The following is a 27,959-nucleotide window of genomic DNA, read 5'->3' as shown; positions in this document are numbered from 1 at the left end:
GGCATTTCAATTTTTAGTTAAGTATTTTTATTTATTTGATGGGGGGGGGGACAGCTGCCCCCACTGGCTATAGCCCATACCCCCAAACCAATTGGGTTTGACATGCCAGTGTCTAGCCTTATTACCTGATGCAACTAATCCCTATGTTGACTGAAAAGTAGGTTGGTAATAGTTGGGGTCACATCCATAAAATGTTGGTGCTGTATGTGTTCTTCATTCTGCATCTGGTTCTCCTTCTTTCCAAAGAGCATTGCTTCAAGCTACAGTGAAGCTCAAAGTTTTTCCCATTGCTACTAGAAAAGACAACTGCAATCTAAACAAACATCACACTTGTTTTAAGAGTTCATCTTCATATTAAAATCATAGCTGTGTTAACCAACAGGGACACAAGGATGTGACCTGAGGACTGCATAATTAGAGAGCTTTGGGTTAGCTATGATTGGATTTGAAATTAGTGATTAGCATGTGATAGACCTACTTCTGAAAACGGCAGGCTCCCCTAGCTGCCTTCTGGAGCTCGTTTTTAGAAAAACGGTCATTGTTCCCGATTGCGAAGGTACTGAAACTGCAAGAGCTTTAGCACAGCTGGGGGGTAAGTTTAAAACGTATTGTGCTTCCATTTCATAGAGCGTTTAAAAGTATGTTTTAATGTTAACATAAAGTTAAGGCTGAGCATGTTTTTGGTAATTAATTGGCACTAAACTTACATGCATCACAATATTCTCTAAGAGCAGGAGATAAAATTCAATGCATTTAGGCAGACATTAGGCAGCAATCGCACACATGCTTACCTGGAAGTAAATCCCATTGAATTCAGTGGTGCTTACTTCTGAGAAGACATGCATACGATTGCACTGCATCTGCATTTTGTCTATACCTTGGGATTTTTATTGCCAGCTTTATTTATTGGTTTGTTACAAAGTATAATAAATCGAAGTACTGGGGAGAAGAAATACTCCTTGACTGTGAAAGGAATAGAAGAATAAAAAGACTCTCCTATGGTTTTTGAAAAACTTTCTTATTCAGTCAGAATTAACTGGAATTTCAGTACAGTATTCACAATCCAAGGATGCAAAAAAGCTGACATCTCCCCTCATAAAACCAATAGCAAGCCTCTCACAGGTTTCACAAAAAAAGTAAATTTGTTTGTTGGATATAATCTTATATAAGGTCTTTTAAGCACATCTGAAATAAATCAATTCCCTTTATTATCTGAACATTTAGCAGTGTGTACAGATATATATATATAGAGAGAGATTTAGGTTGCAGTTCTATACTAACTAACCTGAGAGCAAGTCAGATTTATCTTAACGGGGTCTCCTTTTGAGTAGACGTGTATTAATTCCATAGTTGGCATATTAAAGGTGCAAACCAGAAACCAGCCACAGGTAAGCATTATTACAGCCTGACTGGTTTAAATGGAAAAGAGAGAGCAGATGCTTAATATTGGGATGGGGAAAAATATAGGTCTTTTGAAATGTGTAATATTTGTGCATTGTTTCTAAATGGTCTCTCGTCCAAATTTTGATCAAGTTCACACACTTGCTCAGGCATAAGACGATTCCTTAGAGTGGGTCACACCACTGGCTCATCTAGCACAATAATGTCTGCACCGGGGAGGGAGAAACTGTGGTCTTCGAGATGTGCAGGGTTTGTTCCCATCTGCCCTAGCCAGAACAGTCAAAAGTGAGGGATGATGGTGATGTTCGCAGTTGTGTTCCAACAGAATCTGAAGGCCCACAAACTGCACTGACTGGCAGTGGCTCTCCAGGGTTACAGTTAGGAGTCTTCCCCCCCACTTTCCTGGAGATGATAGAAATCAATCTGCTATGTTACTGAGCTACCACTATTCCCTATGTTGCAGCATATGCAGGGGGCCCGAAAATAATCAAGACTTGCAATTATTTGCTTTGGCTGGATTATGCCCTAAGATAATATAAAAACATACATAATACGTACATGCATGCATCCATTTTACTTGTATGCCACTTTTCCATAATTAAAGCCATGCTCAGAGTGGCTTACAGCATGGGGGGGCGGGGGGAAATCACATAACTCCAAATGTAACAAAAGTAGTCGTAAGCAATAAATAGTACATCGAAAAGGACGCAACCAAATCAAACCATTTCCACACAAATCATAAGAGCTAAAAGAAAGATACCCAAAATTAATATCAAAGACAGCAACAACCCCCCAACAAAAAACCCTAAATAATTCCTCAACCCAAGAGTCTAATACAGGCTTCCTCAACCTTGGCCCTCCAGATGTTTTTGGCCTACAACTCCCATGATCCCTAGCTAGCAGGACCACTGGTCAGAGATGATGGGAATTGTAGTCTCAAAACATCTGGAGGGCCGAGGTTAAGGAAGCCTGGTCTAATAGACTCATGACTGTAGTGATATAAGTAAGGGCCATAGAAATCAACACAATTTACTTCAAAGTAAAGGCTGCTTCAGTTTGTTAATTACCTTCATTCTTGCTGATGGCTTTGGCTGGTAGGAGTTGGCGTTCAACATCTGGAGAGCGTGCCATGGGTTCGCCAAATGTGATAAAAAGCTTATGTTTTATTTGTAGTGTCTACCTTTTGTTGTTTTTTTAAAGCCATTTTTGATGCTGTAGTTTAATGTATTTCTGATTGTCTTTTATGACATGGTGATTTTAAATGGCAATGAGTCACCCTGAATAGTGAAGAGGCAGTAGACACCTGCCAGGCTGCAACTGGCAATGTCTCCCTGCTCCCTGCCACTGTGCCACTGTGCTAAATGCAGTACGTTATCCTAATTTCCTTTAGGTTTTTCTCAAATGATTTGCCTCCTATGAACTCAGGATTTTTTTGCTGTTTAATTTCTTTGCTATATTTTTCACCTCCCTTTTTAAAGAACTGTTGTTTTTGAAAGTGGCTCATATCAGAGAGAGAGGAGGGATAGAGAGGCCCTTCCATCAGGCTTACAAACAAAAAAGGCCAGGCATGGGAAGGAACAGGAGGGTGGCAGGAAAAATTAGATCCTTGTAAGTCTCTGAATCCTCAAACTGCTTAACTCTGTGTTTGAAGCAGTATAAGCCGAAGTCTGATGTGCCCTGTCATCCCGCTGTGACTATTTCCTACCTCCAAATCCTTTATGGCTTATCATCTGCCTTGAATTATTGGTGCTCCAAACGAATTACAGTAATTCAAAATCAGTACCTCCAGTGCGTTATGCAGACTTATTTCCCAATTTGGTTTCCAATGCTTTCCCCAAATGCAACAGAAAACAGCACTGGCTTTTGACAACAGTCAACAGCATCACATTGCTTTGTTCTTCTGTTTACTAGAGGGACACGAGTAGCCATTGGCGTCTTAAAAAATAAAAAAAAGAGTATCGATGCCAAGCTGACGACTCCTTTCCTCCTATAACATTTTGCAGGCTCCTAACACTTGCTAATGTGCTAATAAATCAATAAATCCCTACACCCTGATGCCCTCTAGATGTTGTTGGGCTCCGCTGCTCATCAGTCCCTGCCATCATGGCCAAAGGTCCAGGATGGTTGGGGATTGCAGTTCAACAATATTTGGAGGACACCACGTTGTAGCTTATGGGTGGCCAGCTGGCAGCCAACAAACCTGATCTGTGGTTAGGATGGGAGCCTGACAGGCTCAGAATACAAGAAGGGACTTTGCTTTCTCTTCTGCCATTTAATAGGCCTCTCCTTTACCGACAGTCATGTTAGTAGGGATAGCTAAGTCCCTCAGCAAATGGACTGGGGAAAGTTGATCTGCCTTCTCCCAGTTCAGGAAGTCTGTTTCTGAAGAAGCCCTTCAGAATACAGTGGGACAACTGTTCTATAGATGTGACCATTAAACCAATATATTCCATGAAGTGCAAGTTATTGAAGTCACTTAAAAGCCATTTCCCCCCAGGGCGTAGCAATACTGGCCCAAAGTGGAACAATAACGCCATTGTACTTCTTTCTTCCATTGGAAATAGGAACTGGATCATCTGACTCACTGGAGAGCTCACATGCTAAATTATTCAAGACCATGGGATAGTTTTGTTTCGGGTTTTTTGGAAACGCCAAAAGCTCTTTCAAGATGCTTTGACTGGACTTGAAAAAAAATACCCAATGTGTTTAAGGAGAATGGATTCAAACAGAAAAGAAGGTAAAGTATCTACTGAAACAAGAGATAAAAATATTGTCATAGGATGCAATCTCATTGGCACTCTATCAGCTGCATTCCTGGAAGTGTTCTTGGTCCCATGAAGGCATCCACTAACAGAAGAGGAGATTCCCCCCTCCCCTTATGTCCTGCAGACCTCCCTGATCTCCGCAAATCAGCTGCAGACTGATTTCACAAGAGGAAGTTTGAGGTGGCTTGCGGAGATGCAGATGAAAGGGGGAGCTGGCAAAACCACTTCTCCTCTTCCAATAGCAGATGCCTTTACTGAATCAAAAGCTTCCATGAACACAAAGGCATAGGCTGGATTCCATTTATAATGTTCTCACTCACAAACAAAAAATATATACATGCTAGAATACAAAACTTGGATTCAAAAGCAGTAGTACCTAAGGGTTATATACTGGCGGAGGAGCAGCAATAATCCCTTTGTGTAGCCTATAGAAACACATCACCCTGATGTGCAGATAGCTCATACGTGGGAGCCCCACGTAGACACTGAACTGATTTCAACAGTGCAGTTCATAAAGGGCCCCTCCAGGTGTTGATTTATTGTGCATTCATTATGGTTTGTTCTCATGATGGTATTAGGGTGCTTATATGCAATTCTGCTTTCAATTTTTGCCTGCAAAATTTCTGGGCAGATATACTGCTTTGTTTCCAATCACTGTGATTCATAGTTCCTGTCTGAATTCCCAGAAGCCCCTCTTCCAAGTGCTTTGTTTTGGTGGGTGTATTCTGCAACAATGCCTTTGATGCAATAATGGCGCATTAGCAGTGGATTTAAACTGGACCATTCACACTTCATTCAGCTTTATTAGTTGTTCTGCATTGCTTCCCCAATGTTACTGGATTCCTCCTGTCTGGAAGGTCGTTCTTTCCCTAAAGTGTAACAAAAGTGGGACAAAAAGCAAAATGAAAGCCCAGAACTTTTGTGGTATGAAAAGTTATGGGATTTCAGCAGGAAGCTCTGGGACATACACCTATTGCAGGCAAAGCAGTATACTTAGCAGAGGCTTGACAACCATATGTCAGGAGTGCTCTGATGGTGTTTCCTGCTTGGCAGGGGATTGGACTCGATGGCCCTTGTGGTCTCTTCCAACTCTATAATTCTATGATTCTATGACTTACCTCAAAACTTCTGCTGATGCCAATTATATTGACTGTATGGTCAGATATAGCTGTCTGTGAGCCCAGACAACAAAAGGACATCTGGAGGGGCTGTAACTTTTCATTGCACAAATGGGTGCACCTAATTTGACTCTGAGCACTAATGGCCTAGTTTTGAAGAAAACAACTACGCTTGACACCGAGAGTCTCCCCTCCAAAGTTAAATTTGTGGCGATTCCCAAAACAGATAGGCAGGAAAATCATTTGCATTGTCATGCTTCTGTTGGCTAGATATGTACATTTTATATGACAATATTCACATGTGCTACAAACAGGCCTGTGTGCTCTTTGTAGTGCTATGCATGGAAATGTCAAAATAGACCGAATGAACAGTCGCAGCTGTTGGTCTTACCTCACTGGACTTTTCAAATGGAACGCTAACCACATGGTATAGCTCTGAGCATGGCAGGGTCTAATTTCTATTTGAGAAAAAGGAGCATTATTTCTAGAATTAAATGGCACTGCTTCACAGGAAACGGTTGGGAGGCACAAACAGGAGGTGCTTATTTTTTTAGCGGTTATATAAGATTATAACTGTGCATCCTGCAAGCCCCATTCCCTAGTACTAGCTGAAGTGGAAATTAATTTCAGGATGCTTTGAATTAACTGATGCCCTCCAAGGAGTAAAAGTGCTCATTTGGTGTCACAGGAAGAGTTAGACAAAACTGGTACCCAGCCCTGTCATCCGTGTTGTGTGTTCCCTTGGTGTGGGCAGGTGTTTAAAAATGATCAACAGTGAAGGATTTAATTTTTCAGGTGTTTACTTCATGCTGCCTTTCTTGTGCTATTATGGTAGAGCAGTGGCTTGTGTGTCTTACTTCTCATTTAGTCAAGGTCAAACTAAATGTGATATGGCATGCTTGTCCCCCCCCCTTTATTTATTAAATAGCAGCTGTGGAAGAGGAGTAGAAAGATAAACTGTTGTTTTCTGTCTCCTACTTTTGCCTCTCACTCAGAAATTACTTCATCTCTGACTGAAAGACGGCATCAGCATGTAAGCAAAGAGTTACAGAGGTGTCCTGCTTTCCTAAGGAAACCCAGGCCCTCTGAGGTTTAAGATAATGAAAGGAAGGCTGTATCACCTCAGGGTCTCAGTGTCCTAAGTAAAAGGCAACCAGATTTCATGCACAGTTAAGGCAAATTCAGTAATAACCCCTACCCAACCCCACCAATATACCTACACGCCTTTCCCGAAGGTGGATAATTACACACAGCCAGATCTAGGTTTCATTTTACGTGTATTTTATTGTCATGGCTTCTCTGCAATAATTTTGGGAACTGTAAGTTAGTGAGGATAGTTGGGCTTCTCTTAGAACTCCCCCCTCCCAAAAGAACTACAATTTCCAGGATTCAGTAAAGTGAGGTTTGTTAAGGTTCTCGAAGCATTGAGTTGTGTTCACAGGTGAGCAAAAATAAAATAATAAATTGGATTCAAGAAAGCCAACCAATAGAAGCAATCTTTTCTTTAAAAAGGGATGGGATCCCTTTAAATAGAAGACCAGCTGTGCTGGATCATGCCAGTGGTTCAAATTTTGGATAGTAAACTCCATTATAACACTGCAGCCCTATGCATGTTGACTCAAAAGTGTGAGAGCATTTGGGATTGCAGCCTAAATTTGTGACTGAGGAACCTATCAGCCGTGTTGGCAGGAGGGAAGCTCATCCAGTGTCACTGCATGTGAGCCACCATTTTGGAGGATATTAACAATGGCACTACTGAAGAGTCACATGCCCACACGTACTCTCTGGGCTGATGCGGTGGGATTCACATTGGACAGTTAGAAGTCCAGCACCACTTCTAGCTAAAACAGATCCTGAATTATCCCAAAAAGAAATCTCTCACTTCTAATATTGTTAATTATAGTTGAAGGCAGGAAATGATTCCCCGCCCCTTTCCCCCCTTACATTTATATGATGCCTTTCTTCTATCAATCATGCAGGGGTTTTTTTTTGTAAAAAAAGAGTGTTAGGCCTAATAATAATAATAATAATATTTTATTTATATCCTGCCCTCCCCAGCCAAAGCCGGGCTCAGAGCAGCTAACAACAATAAAAGTAACACAGCATTCTAAAATCAGTTCATTCTAAAATCAATTCAAAATCAAATTAATGGCAACCATTGGGCTAGAGTTCTATGAGGATTACCAAAGGAGGGGGTCAGACTGTGCCTTGGCCAAAGACCTGGTGGAACAGCTCTGTCTTGCAGGTCCTGCGGAAAGATGTCAAGTCCCGCAGGGCCCTAGTCTCTTGTGACAGAGTGTTCCACCAGATCGGGGCCACAGCCGAAAAAGCCCTGGCTCTGGTTGAGGCCAGTCTAACCTCCCTGTGGCCTGGGACCTCCAATATGTTTTTGTTAGAAGACAGTAAGGTCCTTCGTGGGACATACCAGGGGAGGCGGTTCTGTAGGTACGAGGGTCCTAGGCCGTATAGGGCTTTAAAGGTTAAAACCAGCACCTTAAACCTGATCCTGTACTTCACCGGGAGCCAGTGCAGCTGGTATAGCACTGGGTGAATGTGATCCTGCGGCGAAGACCCCGTAAGGAGTCTCGCTGCGGCATTCTGCACCCGCTGGAGTTTCTGGGTCAGTCTCAAGGGCAGCCCCACGTAGAGCGAGTTACAATAATCAAGCCTGGAGGTGACCGTCGCGTGGATCACAGTAAAGGGGGAAAGGCATTCAACAGTGTCTTGGGCCAACACTACCATTAATATATTTACTGAATAGATATGCAGCACATCGTTATGTAGATGGTCACCAACATGGATGGCTTTAAAAGAGGACTCGACAAATTTATGGAGGATACAGCTCATAATGGCTACTAACTATGCTAGCACTGATTCTGAATACCTGTTTCTGGAAGCCGCAGGCGAGGAGAGGGCTCCTGTGCTCAGGTCCTCTTGCCAGTTTCCCACAGGTATCTGGTTGGCTGCTGTGAGAACAGGATGCTAGACTAAATGGGCCATTCACCTGGTCCAGCAGGCTCTTCCTATGTTCTTAATGTTATGTACTGAAGTTCTCACCCTGGGCCAGCAGGGGGATACTGTAGATAGTTCAGGTCCATATATGCAAATAAGGGATCGAAAGTGACGTTCAGTGATTGGATAGTTACAGAAAATGGTTACTGTTGCATTCTGGTGGAGCTCTATATAAGCAGGTTGGCTGAACCCTTCAGTTCAGTTCTGTTCTGGCCTGTGAATAAACAAGAGCTGTTTGAAGAATCGCTGTGTCGTCTGATATGTTCACCCACAACTTAACACTTAACACATTACAAAATCAGTTATTCCATAGCTTTTCACATTTTAACCCCCTAACTAATCATATATAGCACATGTATAGCTTTCCATAGCTATAACGTGAAACTGAACCATTGGTACAATTCGGTGCTGAAATTCCTCTGCTTGTAATTGTGGTAGCTTGTGCAAAATTATTATAATGTGGCAGCTTCAAAGCAGGACTCTGTGTTCCAGAAAAGAGACAGGTTTCCACCTAAAGGTGGACTGCAAATCACTATGCCCCCATTTTATATATAGCAAGCCTAATAAGTCCCGTTAATTGACTGAAGCTCTTTATTCCCACAGGAGAAACTGAAACTGTGCCAGTGATTAACCCTGCAACACAGCTTGCCCAGGTAAAAATGAGCAACTTGCTCTGAATAATCCCAAACATTTAAGGAATTAGCGAGGCTTTTGATAACTCTATGTAAAAAATCATAACACATCAGACTAGCCAAACAGAGACTTGGTTTAAAACCTTAATGCTATTAATAGCTCCCCAAAATATCTGACATTGAAAAGGCACTTCAACAGATGCTCTGATACTTAACCCTTCTTCAATTTGGGGTTAAATAATCCGGAATAAATATTACATTCTGGTTTTGTTTTCATGAAGTCTTAGGCCACATTTGCATTTTACATTTAAAGCAGTATCATATCACTTCAAACAGTCATGACTTCCCTGCAAGGAATCCTGGCAACTGTAGTTTGTTAAGAGTGCAGAGAGTTAGACATTGATAAGTGGGAGTCATTAATCCTTACCCTTTGGGGAAAGGTGAATGCTCTCAAAATTAATATTATTCCCCGATTTATCTATATTCTGAGAGGACTTCCAGATTTTATATCCGGGTCATACTTCCAAAAGATAAACTCCCTGTTTAGGAAATGCCTCTGGGGCTCAAAAATACAGAGAATATCCCCCTCTCCCCAACCTGTTCCATATTTTGCCCGACCAAAGGTGGCAACCCTAGCTTCCAAAGACCCCTGTGGTAAAAAATGGTCATTGGGCATCACTGTGATGTCATTTGATTGACAGGTGGGCAGCTCCACCCACCCAGCAAACATGGCCTACATGGGGTGGGTTAGATAATAATCTGACCCCACCCCCTGGGCTAAAGAAGTTCTCTACCCCCGATGCAAAAGGAGGTGTCTGCTGTGTTTGGCTTGGTAGGTCACAAGAGGTGCAGGCCTGATCAAGATCTAAGGAGATCTCTATTAGCATTTGCAGATTACAGGGGTGGTGGTGGGAATGGTTCTCTTTCTGGTCCTCATAAACTTGGAAACATGGAGCCAGGTTCTTTAAGGTATTCATTTGGAAGGAACGTGCTATGAATGTTCAAGGATCAGGGCTTCCTCAATAGGGGACATTGTCAATGCTTTATTTATCGGTCTAGGAACAGATATAGTCTGCCTGTATGTTTAAAAAGCAAACAGGATTCCGTCCAATAAAAGAACAAAATAAAAGCAATAAGGGGAAACGTAATAATATTGCTTGTCAGTAAGAGCTTATTTCATAATACTGCTGTTTATTTAAACATATAGGCAGCGTACAAAAATTAAAGACTGAAGCAGGTCCTGCATGCAGAATTGCATCTAAAGGTAGAGACAAGGCACATTGTGGAGGACAGGAAAGGAATAAGGGAAAGAGGCTAATTTGGGAAGAGGCAAGAGGAACAAGTGTGTCTTGAACGTAATGCCCCTGTTCTCTTTCCACTGACTTCTCAGTGCCTGCTGAAAGAGATGACTTCCTCATCCAACAAGCCTTTTAAGTAGAGGTCTTTTCCAGACTACATCTGTATTGGAGCTGTTTTTAAGATGCTTTCACAGTTTTAAAACATGTAATGATTTCTTTTGTGTGTTTGTCACCTGGGTCCCCTGTGGGAGAAATGTAATAGAAATGTAATAAAGAATAAATAAAAAACAGTGAGTAAAATCAGGGTGGAAGGGTATTCAAGTGTCAGGAGAAAGAGACACAGGTAGGGAGCAGAGAGGTTAAATCTGAGGTTAAAGTGGAAGATTGGCATTTATAATAAAAAAAAAAAGGGTCGGGGGGTGGAGACTATAAGCTCAGTGGTAATAAGGCATCTGCTTTGCTTGCAAAAGGTCTCTGGTTCAGTCCTGAAACCCTGGAGAGTTGCTGCCAGTCAATATAGACAGTATGGAGTTAGATGGGCAAATATTCTATAAAGCAGTTTTATTTGTTCTTATGTAATCCATCTCTGCAGCATTAGCAATGATCATGAATTCTGGTTCATTTAGTTGCAGGCTCTGGCTTCTGAACTGAAAACCGGTTTCACCGAAGCAATGCAGGAACTATCAAGGATCCAGCATGGAGAGTATGCTCTTGAGGAGAAGGTCCAAAGCTGCCGCTGTGCCATGGAGGAGAAAGTGGCAGAGATGAAGAACTCTCTTAATTGTTTCAAGGTAGGCCGTGTCCATTGACAACCAGCCCCTTTTTCAAGGGAGGGGATTAGGCCTGCTTGAAGCAGAGAGAGACGTCTAGCACATCTAGACGTCTAGCACATGTAGAATGCAGAAATACTGGCTGCAGTAAATTACCGTATTTTTTGCTCTATAAGACTCACTTTTTCCCTCCTATAAAGTAATGGGAAATGTGTGTGTGTCTTATGGAGCGAATGCAGGCTGCGCAGCTATCCCAGAAGCCAGAACAGCAAGAGGGATCACTGCTTTCGCTGCACAGCGATCCCTCTTGTTGTTCTGGCTTCTGAGATTCAGAATATTTTTTTTCTTGTTTTCCTCCTCCAAAAACTAGGTGCGTCTTATGGTCTGGTGCCTCTTATAGAGCGAAAAATATGGTAATTACTGCCAGGCATATTCCCCAATGTATTCTGAACATATTAAGTTCTTGTTGGCATCCATCCGTCTCGAGAGACAATGGAGTGTTCCTTCTGGGCGGGGGGTGAAGTCAAACCACAGTGTCAACATCACCAAAATGACCTTCAGTGCGAGTCTGGGGGTGCAAGCCTGGGTGGTGTTTATGGAGATCCTGGACTGCCCAGATGATGACCCCCCCCCCACCTCCAGCCTCACTGATGTGGTCCAGAGGAAAGCAGAGTAATATGCTTGTCACCAGCTTAGCTGCAGAAGTTTCCAGAAAGAGGTGTACAAGACGCCATCCAACTATTTTAGGGACTCCACTCTGGATTTGTGTAGAGTTTCCTCCATGGGTAGGCAAACTAAGGTCTGGGAGCCGGATCCGGCCCAATCGCCTTCTAAATCTGGTCCGGTCCGGGAATCAGTGTGTTTTTACATGAGTAGAATGTGTCCTTTTATTTAAAATGCATCTCTGGGTTATTTGTGGGGCATAGGAATTCATTCATTTTCCCCCTCCAAAATATAGTCCAGCCCCCCACAAGGTCTGAGGGACAGTGGACCGGCCCCCTGCTGAAAAAGTTTGCCGACCCCTGGTTACTCCTTAGCCTTTTCTTCTCCCGAAGATACCCCACAAGGCAGTGGAGGTTTAGGGTCAGAGTTTTTCTTCTCCTTGATGGGCTACCTTCCCAGGTTGATGAGCCCCATCTGCCTCTATTTGGGGGTAATCAGCACATGAGAGCAGCAATCTAGTCTGATTTTGTTCCCTTGTGTTATTCCAGATTAGTATTACCAAGGTGCTATACCTCACTGTTATAAACCTTGACTCCTAAATCCTTGTCCTTCGTGAGACTGGGCAAAGCGGAAGTCTCATGCAGGGCAATAGAAGAAACAAGCTGCAAGCTAGCTGCCCTCTCTAATTTTAAACTTGCCCTCACTCTTTATGAGGTGAAAGGACTCCAGATACATGCAAACAACTCTTTTTGTACTTAAGTACCACAGGCACACTGTTCTGTTTGGCCATTCATTAGCCTCAGTGAGAATAACAGCACTTTTTCAAAAAACAACAATACTGTACCTTCTGGTAAATCAATCAATCAATCAATCAATCAATCAATCCATAGTTGTTTGCATTTCGTAAGGTTAGGATGTTGCACCCCAATTCTGCACATGCACTTGTATGCTCAAGATGCTTCAGGAACAGATCTGCTGTTCTTAACATATGTTGCTATCATTTGTCTTTTTAATCAGGATGAGCTCAGTGATGCCAAGTCCATGATTGAGGAAATCAGTGCCAAACAGGAGGAAATGCAGCAGAAGATTGAACAGCTGCAGCAGGAGAAGCGGAAAGAATCTCGCAAGCTCAAAGCAAAGTAAGTGATTGTAGACGAAACCTTCTTCAAATCCCTGTGTAACTTCATAGCACTGGTTCTCTCCCCTCCCCTCCGTGCTGCAGGGTAGATTTTTTGGAGTGCATCAGCTCCTCCTGGCAGTCCCCCAAGTCATACCCCTCAGAAAGTCCAGTTTATTCAGGTCAACTGACAGTAATAGAATAGATGTTTCTATAATAAATTCAAGTTGTAAAATGCATTGGGCTTTAGCAAAAGATCTTCAACCAGCAGAAACACAACATTCAGCTTTTAATTAGAAATGCAAACAGTCTTGCAAAGAGGTATTATAACTAAAACCGCTAGCATGAAGTAGTAGCCCCAGCCAAGAAAAGAAAAGAAGTACCCAGGCTCTTCTTGATTATTTTCCTTATTTTCTTACCTCCCTTATGCTAATGTGTCAGAAACAAGCTGTGCTCTGCTCTTGTTATGCTTTCCCCTCTTCATGACCTACTCATAGAATTCTAGTTTCAATATACTACGTAAGATTGTGACAGTGTGTTTGAAACAAGAGATATCTTATTTGTTTTTACATTTAACTTTTGTAAATTCTTATACCTTAAAACAAATGTGTGTCTCCCAAGTGTATGCTCTGGTAGTCTTGCTTTTATTTTTGCCTCAGAAGAATACAGAAGGAGGAGCATGGGTCACAAACAGTCCCTACACCTCTACAAGGAAGTCCCTTTCGATCACTAAACCTTCCGGAGCCAGTTTTGATTAATGAAGATTTTGTAAAGCTGTTGCATAACGCAACGTACGAGAAAGGTAGTTATTTTGTTTGATCGACCCTACCCTACCCTATCCTGTATGCTCAAGGCAGCTTACAATATTTTAACACCTTCTCCTCCCTCTCCCCACCTGAGATTTTCACTTTCATGAGATCCTACCTTGCCATTCAGCAGGTAAAGGCGTCTTCCTCAGATGGTGCAGGGCCCAGAATGGTTTTTCCCATTTACAAATGTTTTTGTGGGGCCAAAGGTTTAGCAGCTCTGGCTATTGTGCTATAACTCCCTTTCATTAAAATGAGAAACAGAGACAGAAATGTTAGGGATAATTAAGGAGTCCATTGTGTTAGGGGTAATTAAGGAAAAACTAAACATGGGGTTATAAAGGGACACCCATCTCATGGGATGGGTTACAGTGAATGGCTACTGAGCTGCAAATGCGGCTGCATCATTCCCACTGATTGGACAGAAAATACCAGGTTGTACACAGAAAAGGGACAATATATTGTTGTTTATAAGGGAAAGACAATGATTCAGAAGCGGTAGGAATGACCCTCCTGGAAGCAGCACGGAATCCTCTGTAAAATTTGAGCAAACACATTATGTAAAAAGAAAAAAATCCTGAGAAAAAATGGCTTATTTGGAAGCAACCACAGATCATAGGCTCATAGAAAAATAGAGTTGGAAGGGACCACAAGGGTCATTAAGTCCAACCCCCTGCAATGCGGAAAGCTCTTTGCCCAATGTGGGGTTTGAACCCACGACCCTAAGATTAAGAGTCTCATGCTCTACTGACTGAGCTATCAGTCAGATGGATAGACTACATTAAAAAAAAAACCACCCTTCCCCCCTCCCCCCACAGTACCTTAAATTTTTAAAAAACTAGACACCCTCAAAGCACTTTCCTCAATGTTTAACTTTAGATCTCTAGGTGAAGCTTGCTTTACTCATCTTCCTTTAGAAATAACTAAAATTTCTCCTGTTCTTGCTTAGTCTCTGACTGCAGGCCCATGGGACTAGGAGAAGGCAGCATGAAAGGTTGGTGCAATTGGAGGGGTGGTTTTTGTTGTTAATCAATTTCTGCTCCCAAATATTCCCCGTTTGGCAGATATTCCTAACCAGCAAGTGGTACTTGAGGAGGGAGCACAGCATTCTCCAGAATGGGGGCACAGGGCAGTGGTGAGGTTGGGGGAGTGCTGGGTTGGCATCACCAGTCTGCTGCAGGTGCATACACAACACCTGCAGGGCAGCAACTCTGCCCATCCAGAGCTCCCCTGACCTTGCCATCGCCCTGCCCTGCCCTCTCCCTGTCCTGGTGAATGCAATGCAGCTGCCAGAAGGCCACCCTGCTGCTCCGTTGTTACCGATTATTAAGAGACATGTAATGACAAGGTGATTTCAAAGGGTCCTTTATTGACTTGTGGAACTCACTACCACAAGATGTGGCAGTGGAGCTCTAGAACCGTTCACCATATTCACCATATTCCTTTCATACTGCATCATGGTGTGGTACGCTGGTTTGACATCAGCTGATAGGAAGTGCCTACAGAGGGTGGTGAATACAGCACAAGATATTATGGGCTGTCCCGTGAATCTGCTGGATGAAATAGCGGAAGAACGTTGCCTCAGGAGCGTGAGGAAAATTCTCAGGGATGACTCACACCTTGGCTGGCACTTGATCTCCTGCCCTCAGGCAGAAGATATAGAAGCATGATTAGTCGCACCAACAGGGTAAAGAACAGCTTCTATTCATGGGCTGTTAGGCTGCTGAATGAAAAGATAACAACAGGGCAACTGACTTTCGGGTTTGGTGGGTGTGCGTCATTAACGAGGGGAATTAAGACTAAGAGAGCTGAGTGGGGGGGGGGTGCCTGTGTAATCTCACTGTATACAAGTTGTACAAGTGACAATAAAGTATTTCAATTTCAATTTCATATGTCCTCCTGCTCTCGTTCCTAAGCTACGTCCAGATTGCTCCTTTCTCTTTTAAGCTCTTCTGGTACACATAAGAACACAAGAAGAGCTTTGCTGGATTAGACCAAAGGTCCAGCATCCTGTCTCTTATGTCGGACAACCAGATGTCCATTGGAAAGCCCGTAAGCAGGACAAGAGTGCAACAGCGCCCTCCCCACTTTTGATTCCCCCCAGCTGGTATACCCAGAGTCATTCGGCCTCCAACAATGGAGGGAAGAGCATGACTAGTCACCATTTTGCTCCGATTGAGCCCACTGGTTTCAGAGCCATCACACAGCAGTCCAGCATCCTTCGCTATGGGTTTTTGACCAGCCTGATGGGCCAAGTGGCCATTAAGGACGCACCTGTTGGTCCTGCTGACCACCTGTTCTAATTCCTAGGGTTAACCGGTACAAATCTGGAGACGGAAGAGAACCTCAGAACTTCCTCGTCTGCTGATGCTCAGCCAAAGGGCCAGTCATCATCCACAGTGTGGAAGCAGCCCAAGGACAGTAAAGACTGGGCTGGCGAACATATTCCAAAGGACCAGAGTGACAGGCAGAAGGAACTAGGTCCCAGTAGCTATAGCTCAATGGAGAATGCGCTGCGGGAACCGTCTATTGCAGGTGAGAATAAAGGTAGTGGCTAGAAAGCAAAAAGGCTATAGAGGAAGGACAAGGAACCTGTGGCCCCCCTTCATTGCTAGACTACAAAACTCCTACCAGCCCAACAATATCTGTTGGAGCACTGGTGAGCTACCCCTAGTCTAGATACTATTGAGGAATTTGAATGAATCATTGCTGTAATCTATAGAGCAGGATTTGAAATGGCTAATCCTTGCAGTAGCTTCTGAACTCAGGGTTCATTTGAAATCTAGCCTAGCGGCTCCTGACTTCTTACAGTGCTACCAAGCTGGTGGTACTTCAGTGCAAGAAGCAGTGAAAACGTTACTCTGCAGTCACATTCCTTTGGAATTATTTCCCTCTTTCTGAGCATTATCGCAAAGGCAAATTCCAGCCAGGCAAAAGCAGTCAAGGAGGGTGCAGAGCCGGGCTGAGGAGGGGCCTGGTATGGGCATAGTCAGCCTGGAAGCCTACATTTGGCCCCTGAGTCACTGATAAAGGAATTAGGTCTTCGTTTTCTGCTTGCTCGATTTTTTCTTCCTGGAATGACACCTTTTCTAGATACGAGTGCATAATCACAATAATTAATAACCCGTTTGAAACACCAAATCATTTTCACCTTGTTTCTCCAAAGCTAAAAGGCAGAATATCGCTTTGGACTTACTTGAGTCAGAAAGGAAGTATGTTGTGAACCTCACCCAGGTCCTCAAAATTAAAGCCACGTTGTATGGGCAGGACGTGAAAAGGAACTCCAAGGATAGAAGGTATTTACTAATTGTACTAACTGTTGGGCAACAATGCTTTTCTTTAAACGTGCTGGCCGCTGTTTTGGATCCCTGCTGCCCTTTCCTCTTTCCATCCTTCCCTCTCCATTCAACTTTGTTCTTGCCTTCCTAAGCCAGGCATCCATTTGCTGCTTTACCTGGTCATGTTCTCTTTTTGATAATGGAGCGCCTTTTGTCCTCTCCAGACAGAGATCATCTCCAGCTGCTTAGCAGGCATTGTCTCCAGTGGCTTCAGGTGGCTGAAAACACTCCCATCTTGCCCTAGGAGCTGCTCAACAGCCACTACCAAACTTGTCCTGCTCAGGTCCATTGTGACCACTATTAGACCCACAGTTGAGGGTGAAACAGCCACCATGAGTTATGACACACATACCTGAGGGGAAGTCATTCCACTGCAGAAACGTGGAGAAAATCAGAACCTTAAAAGGACTGAAATGGACAAATTTATCCATCCCTAGTCAGATCTAATCTGGAATAGTTGTTGTTTTTTCTGCTGAAGGTATAATAATAATAATAATAATAATAATAATAATAATAATAATTTATTTATTTATACCCCGCCCTCCCCGGCCAGAGCCGGGCTCAGGGAGGCTAACACCAATAAAATCACAGTAAAAACATAATGGGGGGAAAGGGGGGGGCAATTTAAAATACAGGTTAAAATGCGATCTAAATGCAGCCTCATTTTAAAGTAGCCGATAAATCAAGACCATAAGGGGAGGGAAACATAAGGGTCAGACTGTGTCCAAACCAAAGGCCAGGTGGAACAGCTGTGTCTTGCAGGCCCTGCAGAAAGATGTCAAGTCCCGCAGGGCCCTAGTCTCTTGTGACAGAGCGTTCCACCAAGTCGGGGCCAGTACTGAAAAGGCCCTGGCTCTAGTTGAGACCAATCTAACCACCTTGCGACCTGGGACCTCCAAAATGTTGTCATTTGTGGACCTTAAGGTCCTCCGCGGGGCATACCAGGAAAGGCGGCCCCGTAGGTACGTGGGTCCTAGGCCGCATAGGGCTTTAAAGGTCAAAACCAAGAGGGTATAGCTCAGGAAAGTGATGTGGGGGTGGGAAGAGGATTAAATACCGGTGCCACTGCTTCAATTTAAAATAGCTGGAGGGGTCTACAACGTTGTGAGAAAACAAAAGTTGGGAGGTTCAATCAGATTCCCCCCCCCCCAACCCAACATCAAGTCTACTTCATTGTTAAGTCAAAATCAGCACCTTGAATTGTCTCTCAAATACCTTCTCACAGCTTCGGCCATGTGTAGTGTTTTTAAGTGCATTTCTTCTGTTTGTTAATGGCTCTTCAAAATGCCGTTCCCGCTGTTTCCTGGCTGCAGTTTTGTCCCCAATTCTCTTCGATACTTGGTCCAGCAGCATGTGGACTTACTTCATGCTCTGCAGGAGAGAGTCTTGAGCTGGCCGCGGCAAGGAATCCTGGGAGACATCTTTCTCAAGCTAACCAACGATGAGGTACATGTGTGAGGAAAAAATATGGGGAGCAGGAGAGGGATGCATTGTTGAAGTACAGTAATTGGGCCATTTTGGACCAGCGGAATGAATTGTACATGTATGTCGCCCCTCCCTCAAGAACTAAGCACATTACATTATCATATCATATCTAATCTAATCTACTTTTCCCTCAAACAAGCTTATAACTTCAGAGCCTAATATTGAGGTGTCCAACAGGTCAGAGAAATGTGGATTCTATATTATCTCTTGCAATTGTTTTTAGATGCTTTTTGTGTGTGTGGAGGGGGAGACAGGTTAATATTGAAGCATTTCCACCTTTTGTGGAAAAGGTCCATGATTTTGCCTCGGGGCATTTCGGTGCTGAATCGCTGCCTTGGTCCGTGTTTATCAAACAGAGTCAGGTGGAATCAGGGGACTCGTGTGTCTGTCACACACATAAGGATTCTCAAGAGATGTTTCTTATTTGCTTTTCAGAACGGTTTTTTGGATTATTATGTTGCTTGCTTGAGAGACTTGCCGGAGTGCATTTCGCTGATCCATGTGGTGATTGTGAAGGAGGTGAGTTGGGGTGCATCTTGAACCACTGGCACATCTGTGTGCTTTGAGCAGATTTTTAGTCATGTTGATGTTGATCCAGACCCATACAGAGATTCTGTAAAGAGGGTCTTCCCTCTTCACTTCTTTGCGCTGACAGGACACATTAGTTGGATACCAAGCTGTGAGATTAACTGACTTAAGCGCTCTTACCCCTTGTGTTTCACTCTGGACTATATTTATGCTGCCAAATCTATTTTAATGTTTGTTTATTGCATTTTAAATGGATTTTATTGTAAACTGCCTTGAGATGTTCTTATAAATGGTGGTATATAAACATTTCAGTACAAATTATCTTTTCTTCTTTATCTTCTCTTGCTGACAGATTGAGGAAGAAATTAAGTCTGATATTTACATATTCTTCTTTCATATTGTCCAGCGTGTTCCTGAATACCTCCTTCATTTACAGGTAAGATCTAATGAGGATCAGTGTTAGGAATATAAGACAACATCAGTTTCTGTTCTGCTCCAGAACCATTGCATTGCAGTGCTGTTTCTGTTCTGCTCCAGCTTGGCTTCTGACAAAAAAGCTATGTTAACTATGTTATTAATCTAATTTCCACTTTGGCAAATTTTACATAATTACGTACTTAATTTATTCTGCTATCGTTATATAATGCAAAGGAAGTGCAATGCATTTTAAAAAAGAAAATATTCAATTATATATTGTTTGGAGACTGAACACAACAACAGTAGTGCATGCTGATATTTGCTGTATTTCCATTCTGGACATGGGTGCAAACACCAGCAACATATTTCAGTTTTCATTCAAATTCTCCAACATGCCTAACACTATAAACGATTCTAGTTACAGGTAGGTAGCCGTGTTGGTCTGCCATAGTCAAAACAAAATAAAAAAAATTCCTTCCGGTAGCACCTTAGAGACCAACTAAGTTTGTTATTGGTATGAGCTTTTGTGTGCATGCACACTTCTTCAGATACCAATTAGCTCATACCAATAACAAACTTAGTTGGTCTCTTAAGGTGCTACTGGAACTTTTTAAATTTTGTTTCGAGTATAAACGATGATGACAGTGAGCTCTGCACAGCAGTCTTCGAGCAGTTGTTGTTTTTTTACTAACCACAACTTTGGGAATAACTTCAAAGGCAACCCCACGTAGAGTGCATTTCAGTGCTAAAATATTGAGGTTACCAAGGCATGGACGACTGTGGCCACATTATCTCTGTTCACAAATGGCCACATCTGGTGCACCAGCTGAAGCTGGTAGAAGGCACTCCCTAGTGACAAGGATGAGTCAATGATTAGAATCTTCCAAGGTACTGCAGCACCCTTTGTACGGTCATGCATAGGCCCTGGTGTAGAGCGTTCAGGATGTTTCATGTGATTCAGTGTGGCTCTCCTCCTTTTGCGCCAGAATATCCTGAAGTACACGGAGCAGGAGCACCCCGATTACTACCTCCTTCTGGTTAGTGTACAGCGCCTGCGAGTGTTCATCTCGCACCACAGCCTTCTTTTCCAGTGCAACGAAGACCTGCTGATACAGAAGCGGAAGAAGCTGAGAAAGTGAGTGAAAAGGGGCTGCTTCCTTCTATTTTGATTAGGCACAGGCAAAGAAGAGCCAAGTTCTGCTGTAAGAAAAGTTGGAGTATGTGTCCACCCTCCCTCCCTGATCATTTATCCCTCAGCTATGGATCACTTCTGGTGTGGAGTCCAGGGGTGTATGTGAGAGAGAGAGATCGAGAGATGTCAGAAATGGCCTGGATGGGTGGGACCACGTGAAGAGAATGGTTGGACCTTGTTTCCGCTCATTCTCCCTTGCAACTGCTCCTCCTTGCATGATCACGATGTGCGAATCACAGGCTTGGGAACAGAGAGGTTCATCAGCCAGTGACACTTTCTGTGCCTGTTTATTCCTTGAGGAACACATGGCCTATGACTTTCAGAACAAACTTTCAACACCAGAATGAGTCTGTTCCTTGAAGTTGCTTCTTGCACCTTTCTCAGTGCCTTAAAAGCTGTTTTAAGCACAAATCTAGCTTTTCATTAACTTCTATGCAGCAGGTGGAGGTTTGTTTGTTTGTTGTTGTTTTGGCCACCCTCAGAAAGCAGTATATTTCTTCAGCTTGAAACATATACTCATATAGGAGGTATAATACACTGCTGAAGTGTTGTATGGAATTTGGCTCACGATTATGACCCTTTGAAATGGACTGAGGGAGCAGCTAATTAACTACCTGTCAGCTGTTCAATCCTTTAAAGCCACGTATACACTGAAGTTCTGTGAAGGTTTTAAAGTCTTTCTGTATTGTAAGTAAAGATGTGCATAAAATGCAAACAATTTATTTCCTAAAGTGAATTGTCAGCCCTAGTGCTTCAGATTTTTGGCTTTTTAAAAATGTAACTCCATAGCCATGAGGCCTAGGAACATGTTTCTAATCAGTCAATGAAAAATTAAGTTCTCACAAGCTGAATGTGTGCCCCAAACCAAATTTGTGGTATTACATCACAAAGCTGTAGAAACAATACAGCACAAGTATGAATGTAATGATCCACTGCTGCAATGAACGTGGGAATAACAGGCTGCCATTTGTAAAAGCTGGTCCTCATGGTTTGACTGATGGTGGTATTATATCTTGATTCCACTAGATCTTCCTTCGGAAAGTTATACAAAGGTCTAGCTTCTCTATGCGCCAGCGCTGGCCAAGATGCGTCTCCAACGCTTAGCGCTACTTCCATCCGCGACAGTGGAATCCACTCTGAAGAGGCCATGCAACTGTTCCCATCAGCCCCGACTTCTGGAACAACGGCCATGTGAGTGCAATGCTCTTTTAATTATTACACTGATACCCCACCTTTCCTTCAAGGAGCTCGTGGTGGTGGTGGTGCATGGTTCCCCCTCCCCATATTTTATCCTTAGATTTGGCTGAGATTCTGCAAATGGCCCAAGAAGGGATTTGAACCCAGGTTTCCCACAGTCCTAGCCCAACACTGTTGGTCGCTACACCACACTGGCTCACAGAGCATTACAGCAGCATCTGAGTAACCCTACTGCAGGATGAGAAGGTTCCATGGCAGAATTACTGTACTGGCGCTTCCTAAGCCCAGCCGGCTCTCTGTGCTGGCTGTGTGTGGGGCAGCTTTTTGCTCCAGGCCTTTTGCTTCTTTCCTTCCATTCCCTTTCCCATTGCAGTCAGTACACCAGGGCTGGAATAATTGAGGGTGCATTTTGCAAGGGAGGAAGAACCAGAGGACTTTGGATCCTAAAGATTCTCCACTGCCCTTAACAACTGCTGGCCAGACAACCATTGCCTGTGGCTGTGGGTCTTTCAGTGAGTGAAGTAGGGTAACCGTGACAGCGTAAGTTCCCTTCCTCCACAGCTGTGGAAGGGCACTTATCCGGTTCCCTCAATTGGCTGTTGGTCACTTTTAGGACTCCTTTATTGTTTTACTTCACATAATTTCAGCAGAATTGTATGTATTTAATGATTACTGCATCCACTTCTCTTCGTAGCTGTAATAGCTCAGGCTGAGGTAGGCACCTATCCAAAACTATTCATAAAAGGGTTTTTTTTGGGAGGGAGGTTTGTTCCCCTGATGTGAGGTGCCGAAGGCTGGCAGAGTGCAAGGGAGGTTTAGTCTGGCAGTGCTGAGAAGCGCTTTGAATAGAGCCAGATTAAGGATGGACTTGAGAGTAGATGCACTGAAATCAAAGGGTCTGCTCTGAGGATGACTAACATTGGCGCTCACCCATAACATTGAAGACCAGAATGTTGAGGTTCTTGCTTAGTTATCTGTAAACCACTTGACGACTAGGGTGCTCCCATATTGTTCTATGTTGCTTGCAAACTGCTGCGACATGTCTTTCATGATGCAGCGAAGTATATAAAATAGGGCAAGCTCTTGACCCCAAAACTGGGGCTACCTGGTGTGTTTCCAGTCCAAACTTTCCTCAACAGCTCATGTTTGGTCTAGGGCTGGATTTAGATTTGATGAGGCCCTAAGCTACTGAAGGTAATGGGGCCCTTTATATGTCCAGCTGTCCTTTGCCAACAACAAATTGTTGCTGTTTTTTGTGTTGAATATATACTATATGGTAATTTATGGACCTAATAGATATCTAAAGCCATTTGCACGTGTTGCCATGCAACCAGTCCATGAGGAGTGTAGGCACCCTATATATAGAAATGAGCAAACCAGTGATATTTTAGGGAGCTGGCTAGCAGACGGGGCCCATTACTTACATCATAGGAGTCTACACAATACAAAACACTGTTGCTGTATGTAGGTTTTACAGTCATACCTCGGGTTTAAGTCGCTTCAGGTTAAGCCTTTTTGGGTTGCGTTCCGCGGCAACCTGGAACTAACAGAGCGCGTTACTTCCAGGTTTCGCCGCTCGCGCATGCGCAGACGCTCAAAATGCCGTCCCCTGCATGCACGGAAGCGGTGAATTGCAACCTGCGCACGTGATGTGCGTTGTGTTTGCTTCAGGATGCGAACGGGGCTCCGGAACAGATCCCGTTCGCATCCAGATGTACCACTGTATTTTATCTTCTATTTTGGAAATTGTTGTTGTTTTTTCCTTTAATTTTTTTGGGCACCCCCAAGAGTATGGGGCCCTAAGCTACAGCTTGTTTAGCTTATACCTAAATCCGACACTGGTTTGGTCTCCCTTCCAAGGCACTCGAGGTCCCACATGAAAGCGAGCCCCCAACAAGGCCTGGAGGGCCTGCAAGGCGCTTCCCCTTGCGAGTGGGAAACGGACGGGCGGCGGCCCGAGCACGGCCTGGCGCCCTCTCAGCTCAGCGAGCACGACCTGAAAGCTCTGGCCGCCTCCCTGCACGCCCTCCCGGACCTGGAGTACGGCGGCAGCAGCGCCCCTCCCTCGACGGGCCCCGACGGCAACCGCGAGCGGCCCCGTCGGCGGGCCTCGGCGGCGGACCTCCTGCAGGACAGCTCCGGCTTCGCGCCGGACTACGAGGGCTTCGAGTACCGAGGCGACCCTTACGAGGAGGTGGAGCCGCTGCGGAACCTGCCCGCCTTCGAGGCGTGCTCGCCGGCCTCGTCCGAGTCCAGCATCGACATCTGCTTCCTGAGGCCCGTCCACTTCACCAACGAGCCCGGCAGGACGGAGCGCACGCTGCAGCCGCTGCCCAAGAGCGCGGCGCCGCCGGCGGCCAGCGGCACCTACAAGCGCGAGGTTTTCCGCAGCAAAGGCAAGCAGCTGAGCCGCTCGCTCAAGGAGTTCCCGCGCAGCAGCGGCGGAGGCGGAGGCGGCGGCTCCGAAGGCATCGCCAGCGCCAGGCTGTACAGCACCCGCAGCAGCAGCGGCAGCCGCCTGCCGCCCCCGACGGAGAGGGGCTTCCCGGCCCACGGCGCCCCCTCCGCCGCCTCCCGGAGCTCCCAGCGGCACCACTTCCCGCCGCCGAGAGGAGCGGGCGACCAGCCCAGCTTTCTGGAAGTAAGGAGAGCAAAAGGCAAGGGCAAAGGCGCTTCCTCGCCAGGGTCTAAGCGACGGGGGAGGAGGGGGAGGAGCGAGGGCGGGCCCTGGGTGTCCCCCGAGTTCCCACAAAATTCATGAAAATTCAAATTTCGATGCCAGGGCCAGGCACGCTGTATGGCACCCATGGCCCCGGACTCCCACCGTTGTGGGGCCAAGCTGGCACACTTGAGTGCGGGGGTTAGACCATAGCTGTCAATATTTCCCTTTTTTAAAGGGAAATTCCCTTATTCCAAATAGGATTCCTCGCAAGAAAAGGGAAAAGTTGACAGCTATGGGTTAGACCTGTGACCTGAAGGTCCCCTATCATTATCCTTATTGTTAAGTTGTGGGTGAACATATCAGACAACACAGCGATTCTTCAAACAGCTCTTGTTTATTCAGAGGCCAGAACAGAACTGAACCAAAGGGTTCAGTCAGCCTTCATACAACGCAACTGTAACACTTTCTGTAACTATCCAATCACTGAATGTCACTTTCAATCCCTTATTTGCATATGTGGACCTGAGTGAAAACTATCTACAGTATCCCCCTGCTGGCCTAGGGTGGGAACTTCAGTACATAACAATTATCATTAATTAATGCCTCACCTTTTTCCCTGAAAGGGACTCAAGGCAGCTTAACATACCCTCCACCAGTTCTCCAATGAAAATAGGGTTATCCTATTTAATAATAATAATAATGATGATGATGATGATGATGATAATTTTATTATTTATACGCTGTCCAACAGACTGGGATGCCCCAGCTACTCTGGGCAGCTTCCAACATATATAAAAAAATAAACATTCAAAAACTTCGCGATACTGTACAGAGCTGCTTTCAGATGTCTTCCAAAGGTTGGCACTGGGGTCGCATAGCTCTGCTTCGAAAACTCCAATGCAGGAGAGTCCACCAAAGTATTAGACATATTTGATGCAGGTGGATTTCTCGGTGTATGGTTTATTTAAACTGTTACATTTGAAGTCAGGGTTGAAAAGCTGAAAAAAATACAAATCTCAGCAGCCCACTTTCTTACTGTGAACAAAATGTGAACATAGAGCAGGCTGCCTCACAGCATACATCACCCCATAGTGTAGCCTACTTTGAATCATAGCTGTCAGCCTTCCCTTTTTTTTTTGCGGGAAATTCCCTTATTCCAGCGCAGTTTCCCGCTGCTATCCTGGATTGTTAAATATCCTCCCGGGACAGGTGAGGCTGCTGATCCCTTATTTTCAGATCTGAAAGTTGACAGCTATGCTTTGAATTCCCAGTCCAGTTGGAGCCATTGTGGTGCAAAACTGTCTCTGGTTACATAGCCTTGCCTTTGGGGCCATGTTTGAGTTGTGACATACTGAATACAGACACTGACTTTTAGGTACTATATAAATAGCTCTGGAGTGAAGCAGTCTCTCAGCATCCAGTTTTCATGAAACAGTTAGTGCCTGCATCCCTGTAGTTGTCGAGGCGAATGGAAGTACCAATTCGCATGGGGAAAAGAAAGGGAGCGGTTGTAAGAAATACATGAAACTTTTTTGAAGCACTCCAAGCAAAACAGACCTGAAAATAAGGACAAGTGTGCAAAGGCAAGGATGCCTTTGTCATTCTACTTTTAGGCACAGGGGCTTGTAAACAAGGGTTTGTTATATCTGTATTTGTTTAATGCCATTTATAATTTTTGCGGGACAACTTTGTGAAATTCTTGTTTTTTTCATTTCAGGAGATGCATTTAGAAGACAACACCAGATTTTCTCATAGGGATGACAATGAGCAAACCTCTTTCAGCAGCCACACTCCAAGGCAAGAACAGAAAGGGAGATTGCGCAGTTCCTTCCGCAAGCTGTTCAAAAAGAAGTGAAACACACATCTGATTTTAAAATTAGCTTATTTTAAAATTAAGACACCAGCTTTTTGGCACTTGAAAAGAAGAAACAACCAACTCCTGAATTTTTTAGGAACTAGTATTTTATCCTGACTTGGGGGGTCAGAAGCTTACCGTATTTTTCTGTCTATAAGATGCCCCCATGTATAAGACATCCCCTATTTTGGGGGACTCAGACTTAAGAAAATGGCCCCAGCACTATCCGTGTATAAGATGCCCCCTAATTTTTGACATAATTTATTAGGGGGAAAACCTAGTCTTATACACTGGAAAATACAGTATTTTGCCACTCACACAACTGTTAACTTATTGCTGCCATCAAGCAATAAGGGCCTCGCAGTTATGGAAGATTGTAGTATGATGTCATTGATGTATATGTCACAATATTTCTGAATCTCTTATCAGGACATTGTACGTACAAAGTCCAGACGTGTGCTATTTCACTTTTGCTACATGTTTATTATAATTAGGCAGGATATAAGGGCTGTACAGTGGTACCTTGGTTCTCAAACTTAATCCGTTCCGGAAGTCCGTTCCAAAACCAAGGCATGCTTTCCTATAGAAAGTAATGAAAAATGGATCAATCCGTACCAGACTTTTAAAAACAAACCCTAAAACAGCAATTTAACATGAATTTTACTATCTAACAAGACCATTGATCTAGAAAATGAAAGCAATATGTACTGTACTAAAATAAATAAAACAGTATTGTAGAGGATAAAAATTAAAATTAATTTTTTTCTTAACTGCATTGAGGATAGTCATTGTTTGTATTGCTTTTATCCATTTCTGCAGTCACACAATCAATCAATCAGTCAGTAGCTGAACTGGGTTCCACACAGTGACAAAAACAAATTAACCGAACAAGCCTCAAAAACAAAAACGCAAAAGAAATAGCAAAAACAAAAGCGCCAAACTTAATCCATTCCAGAAGTCCGTTTGACTTCCAAAATGTTCAAAACCAAGGCGCAGCTTCTGATTGGTGCAGGTGCCCCTGAAACAATAGCCAACAACTGCATTGGATGTTTGACTTCCAAAAAATGTTCGAAAACTGGAACACTTCCAGGTTTTTGGCATTTGAGAACCAAGGCGGTTGAGAACCAAGGTACCGCTGTATACTGATGTGTTTTGGGATGTCAGGTGACCATCCCTAGTAGACATCATGGAGGTGAGCACGAACCATCTAGTCCAGAAGTGGGACACAGGGACCTATAAAGAACTCCTACGTCATTTTACAACCCACCCACCCACCCACCCCAACCATTTTAATTAGCTAGCAAAATGTGGAAACATCTTTGCATGGTCCTAGATGGATCTGGCTGCCATCTCTAGGACGGCTCAGATTTAAGAGTAGCCAGGAAGTAAGTGTGTGTATAGTTCATGCAATAACTGATTTACAACTTAGTCTGTTTTAATGATGCAACATTGTTGTTGTTTTAAAATACAGTTGGATTGATGCTGAAAGAACAGATCTTCCACTGTTCTTTCTCCAAAAATATAAAGTGGTGCTACAGTGGAATCTGAATTTCTAAACAGACGTCACAGAAGAATCAATTTTATTTTAAAAGTGGTGGGGAATATTCAGAAGAGGGAGAGGAACTCCAGGAGAAGTTGACTGGTTTCTTAATAGTCTAGGCATGTATTTATTTTGTTTCAAATAAACTTTGCTGTATTATTCA

The 27,959-nt window shown here is 43.9% G+C and overlaps 1 protein-coding gene and 1 long non-coding RNA gene across 5 annotated transcripts; one reads left to right on the top strand and one right to left on the bottom strand.

Annotated features, from left to right (window-relative positions):
- Nucleotides 1-303: 303 nt before the first annotated feature.
- On the top strand, nucleotides 304-27,959 carry ARHGEF33 (Rho guanine nucleotide exchange factor 33). Of its 3 annotated transcripts, none has more exons than XM_080998684.1 (16): nucleotides 304-592; nucleotides 3,966-4,138; nucleotides 8,900-8,949; nucleotides 10,853-11,017; nucleotides 12,677-12,798; nucleotides 13,436-13,578; nucleotides 14,532-14,576; nucleotides 15,893-16,117; nucleotides 16,749-16,878; nucleotides 18,234-18,366; nucleotides 18,841-18,924; nucleotides 19,286-19,369; nucleotides 20,337-20,485; nucleotides 21,569-21,733; nucleotides 23,600-24,396; nucleotides 26,119-27,959. In XM_080998684.1, exons 2-16 carry the CDS (start codon nucleotides 4,102-4,104, stop codon nucleotides 26,154-26,156), a joined length of 2,367 nt encoding a protein of 788 aa, XP_080854810.1. In that variant the 5' UTR covers nucleotides 304-592; nucleotides 3,966-4,101; the 3' UTR covers nucleotides 26,157-27,959. The 3 variants fall into 3 exon arrangements, with proteins under 3 accessions (XP_080854810.1, XP_080854809.1, XP_080854808.1); XM_080998683.1 differs by having other exon boundaries at nucleotides 305-592; nucleotides 13,439-13,578; nucleotides 23,600-24,380; XM_080998682.1 differs by having other exon boundaries at nucleotides 305-592; nucleotides 23,600-24,380.
- LOC308473297 lies at nucleotides 10,839-17,379 on the bottom strand. 2 transcript variants are annotated; one of them, XR_013984013.1, is made up of 3 exons: nucleotides 16,900-17,379; nucleotides 13,701-13,824; nucleotides 10,839-10,962 (listed from the first exon to the last, which is right to left on the bottom strand). It is a non-coding gene; the product is annotated as an uncharacterized lncRNA (long non-coding RNA). The 2 variants fall into 2 exon arrangements; XR_013984014.1 differs by lacking the exon at nucleotides 10,839-10,962 and adding an exon at nucleotides 12,808-12,987.

This window comes from Podarcis pityusensis, assembly GCF_964106645.2.
Source record: "Podarcis pityusensis genome assembly, chromosome: 3".
Taxonomy (NCBI): Eukaryota; Metazoa; Chordata; class Lepidosauria; order Squamata; family Lacertidae; genus Podarcis; species Podarcis pityusensis.
The sequence above is the reverse complement of the archived record's forward strand: the minus strand, read 5'-3'. Positions and strand labels throughout refer to the sequence as shown.

Excerpts from the sequence above, each read along its gene's own strand:
- ARHGEF33 (XM_080998682.1), top strand. The coding sequence starts at position 4,102 with ATGTGTTTAAGGAGAATGGATTCAAACAGAAAAGAAG. Across the intron at positions 18,367-18,840 it reads TCAAGCTAACCAACGATGAG|AACGGTTTTTTGGATTATTA; the intron begins GTACATGTGTGA and ends TTTGCTTTTCAG. Across the intron at positions 20,486-21,568 it reads AAGCGGAAGAAGCTGAGAAA|ATCTTCCTTCGGAAAGTTAT; the intron begins GTGAGTGAAAAG and ends TGATTCCACTAG.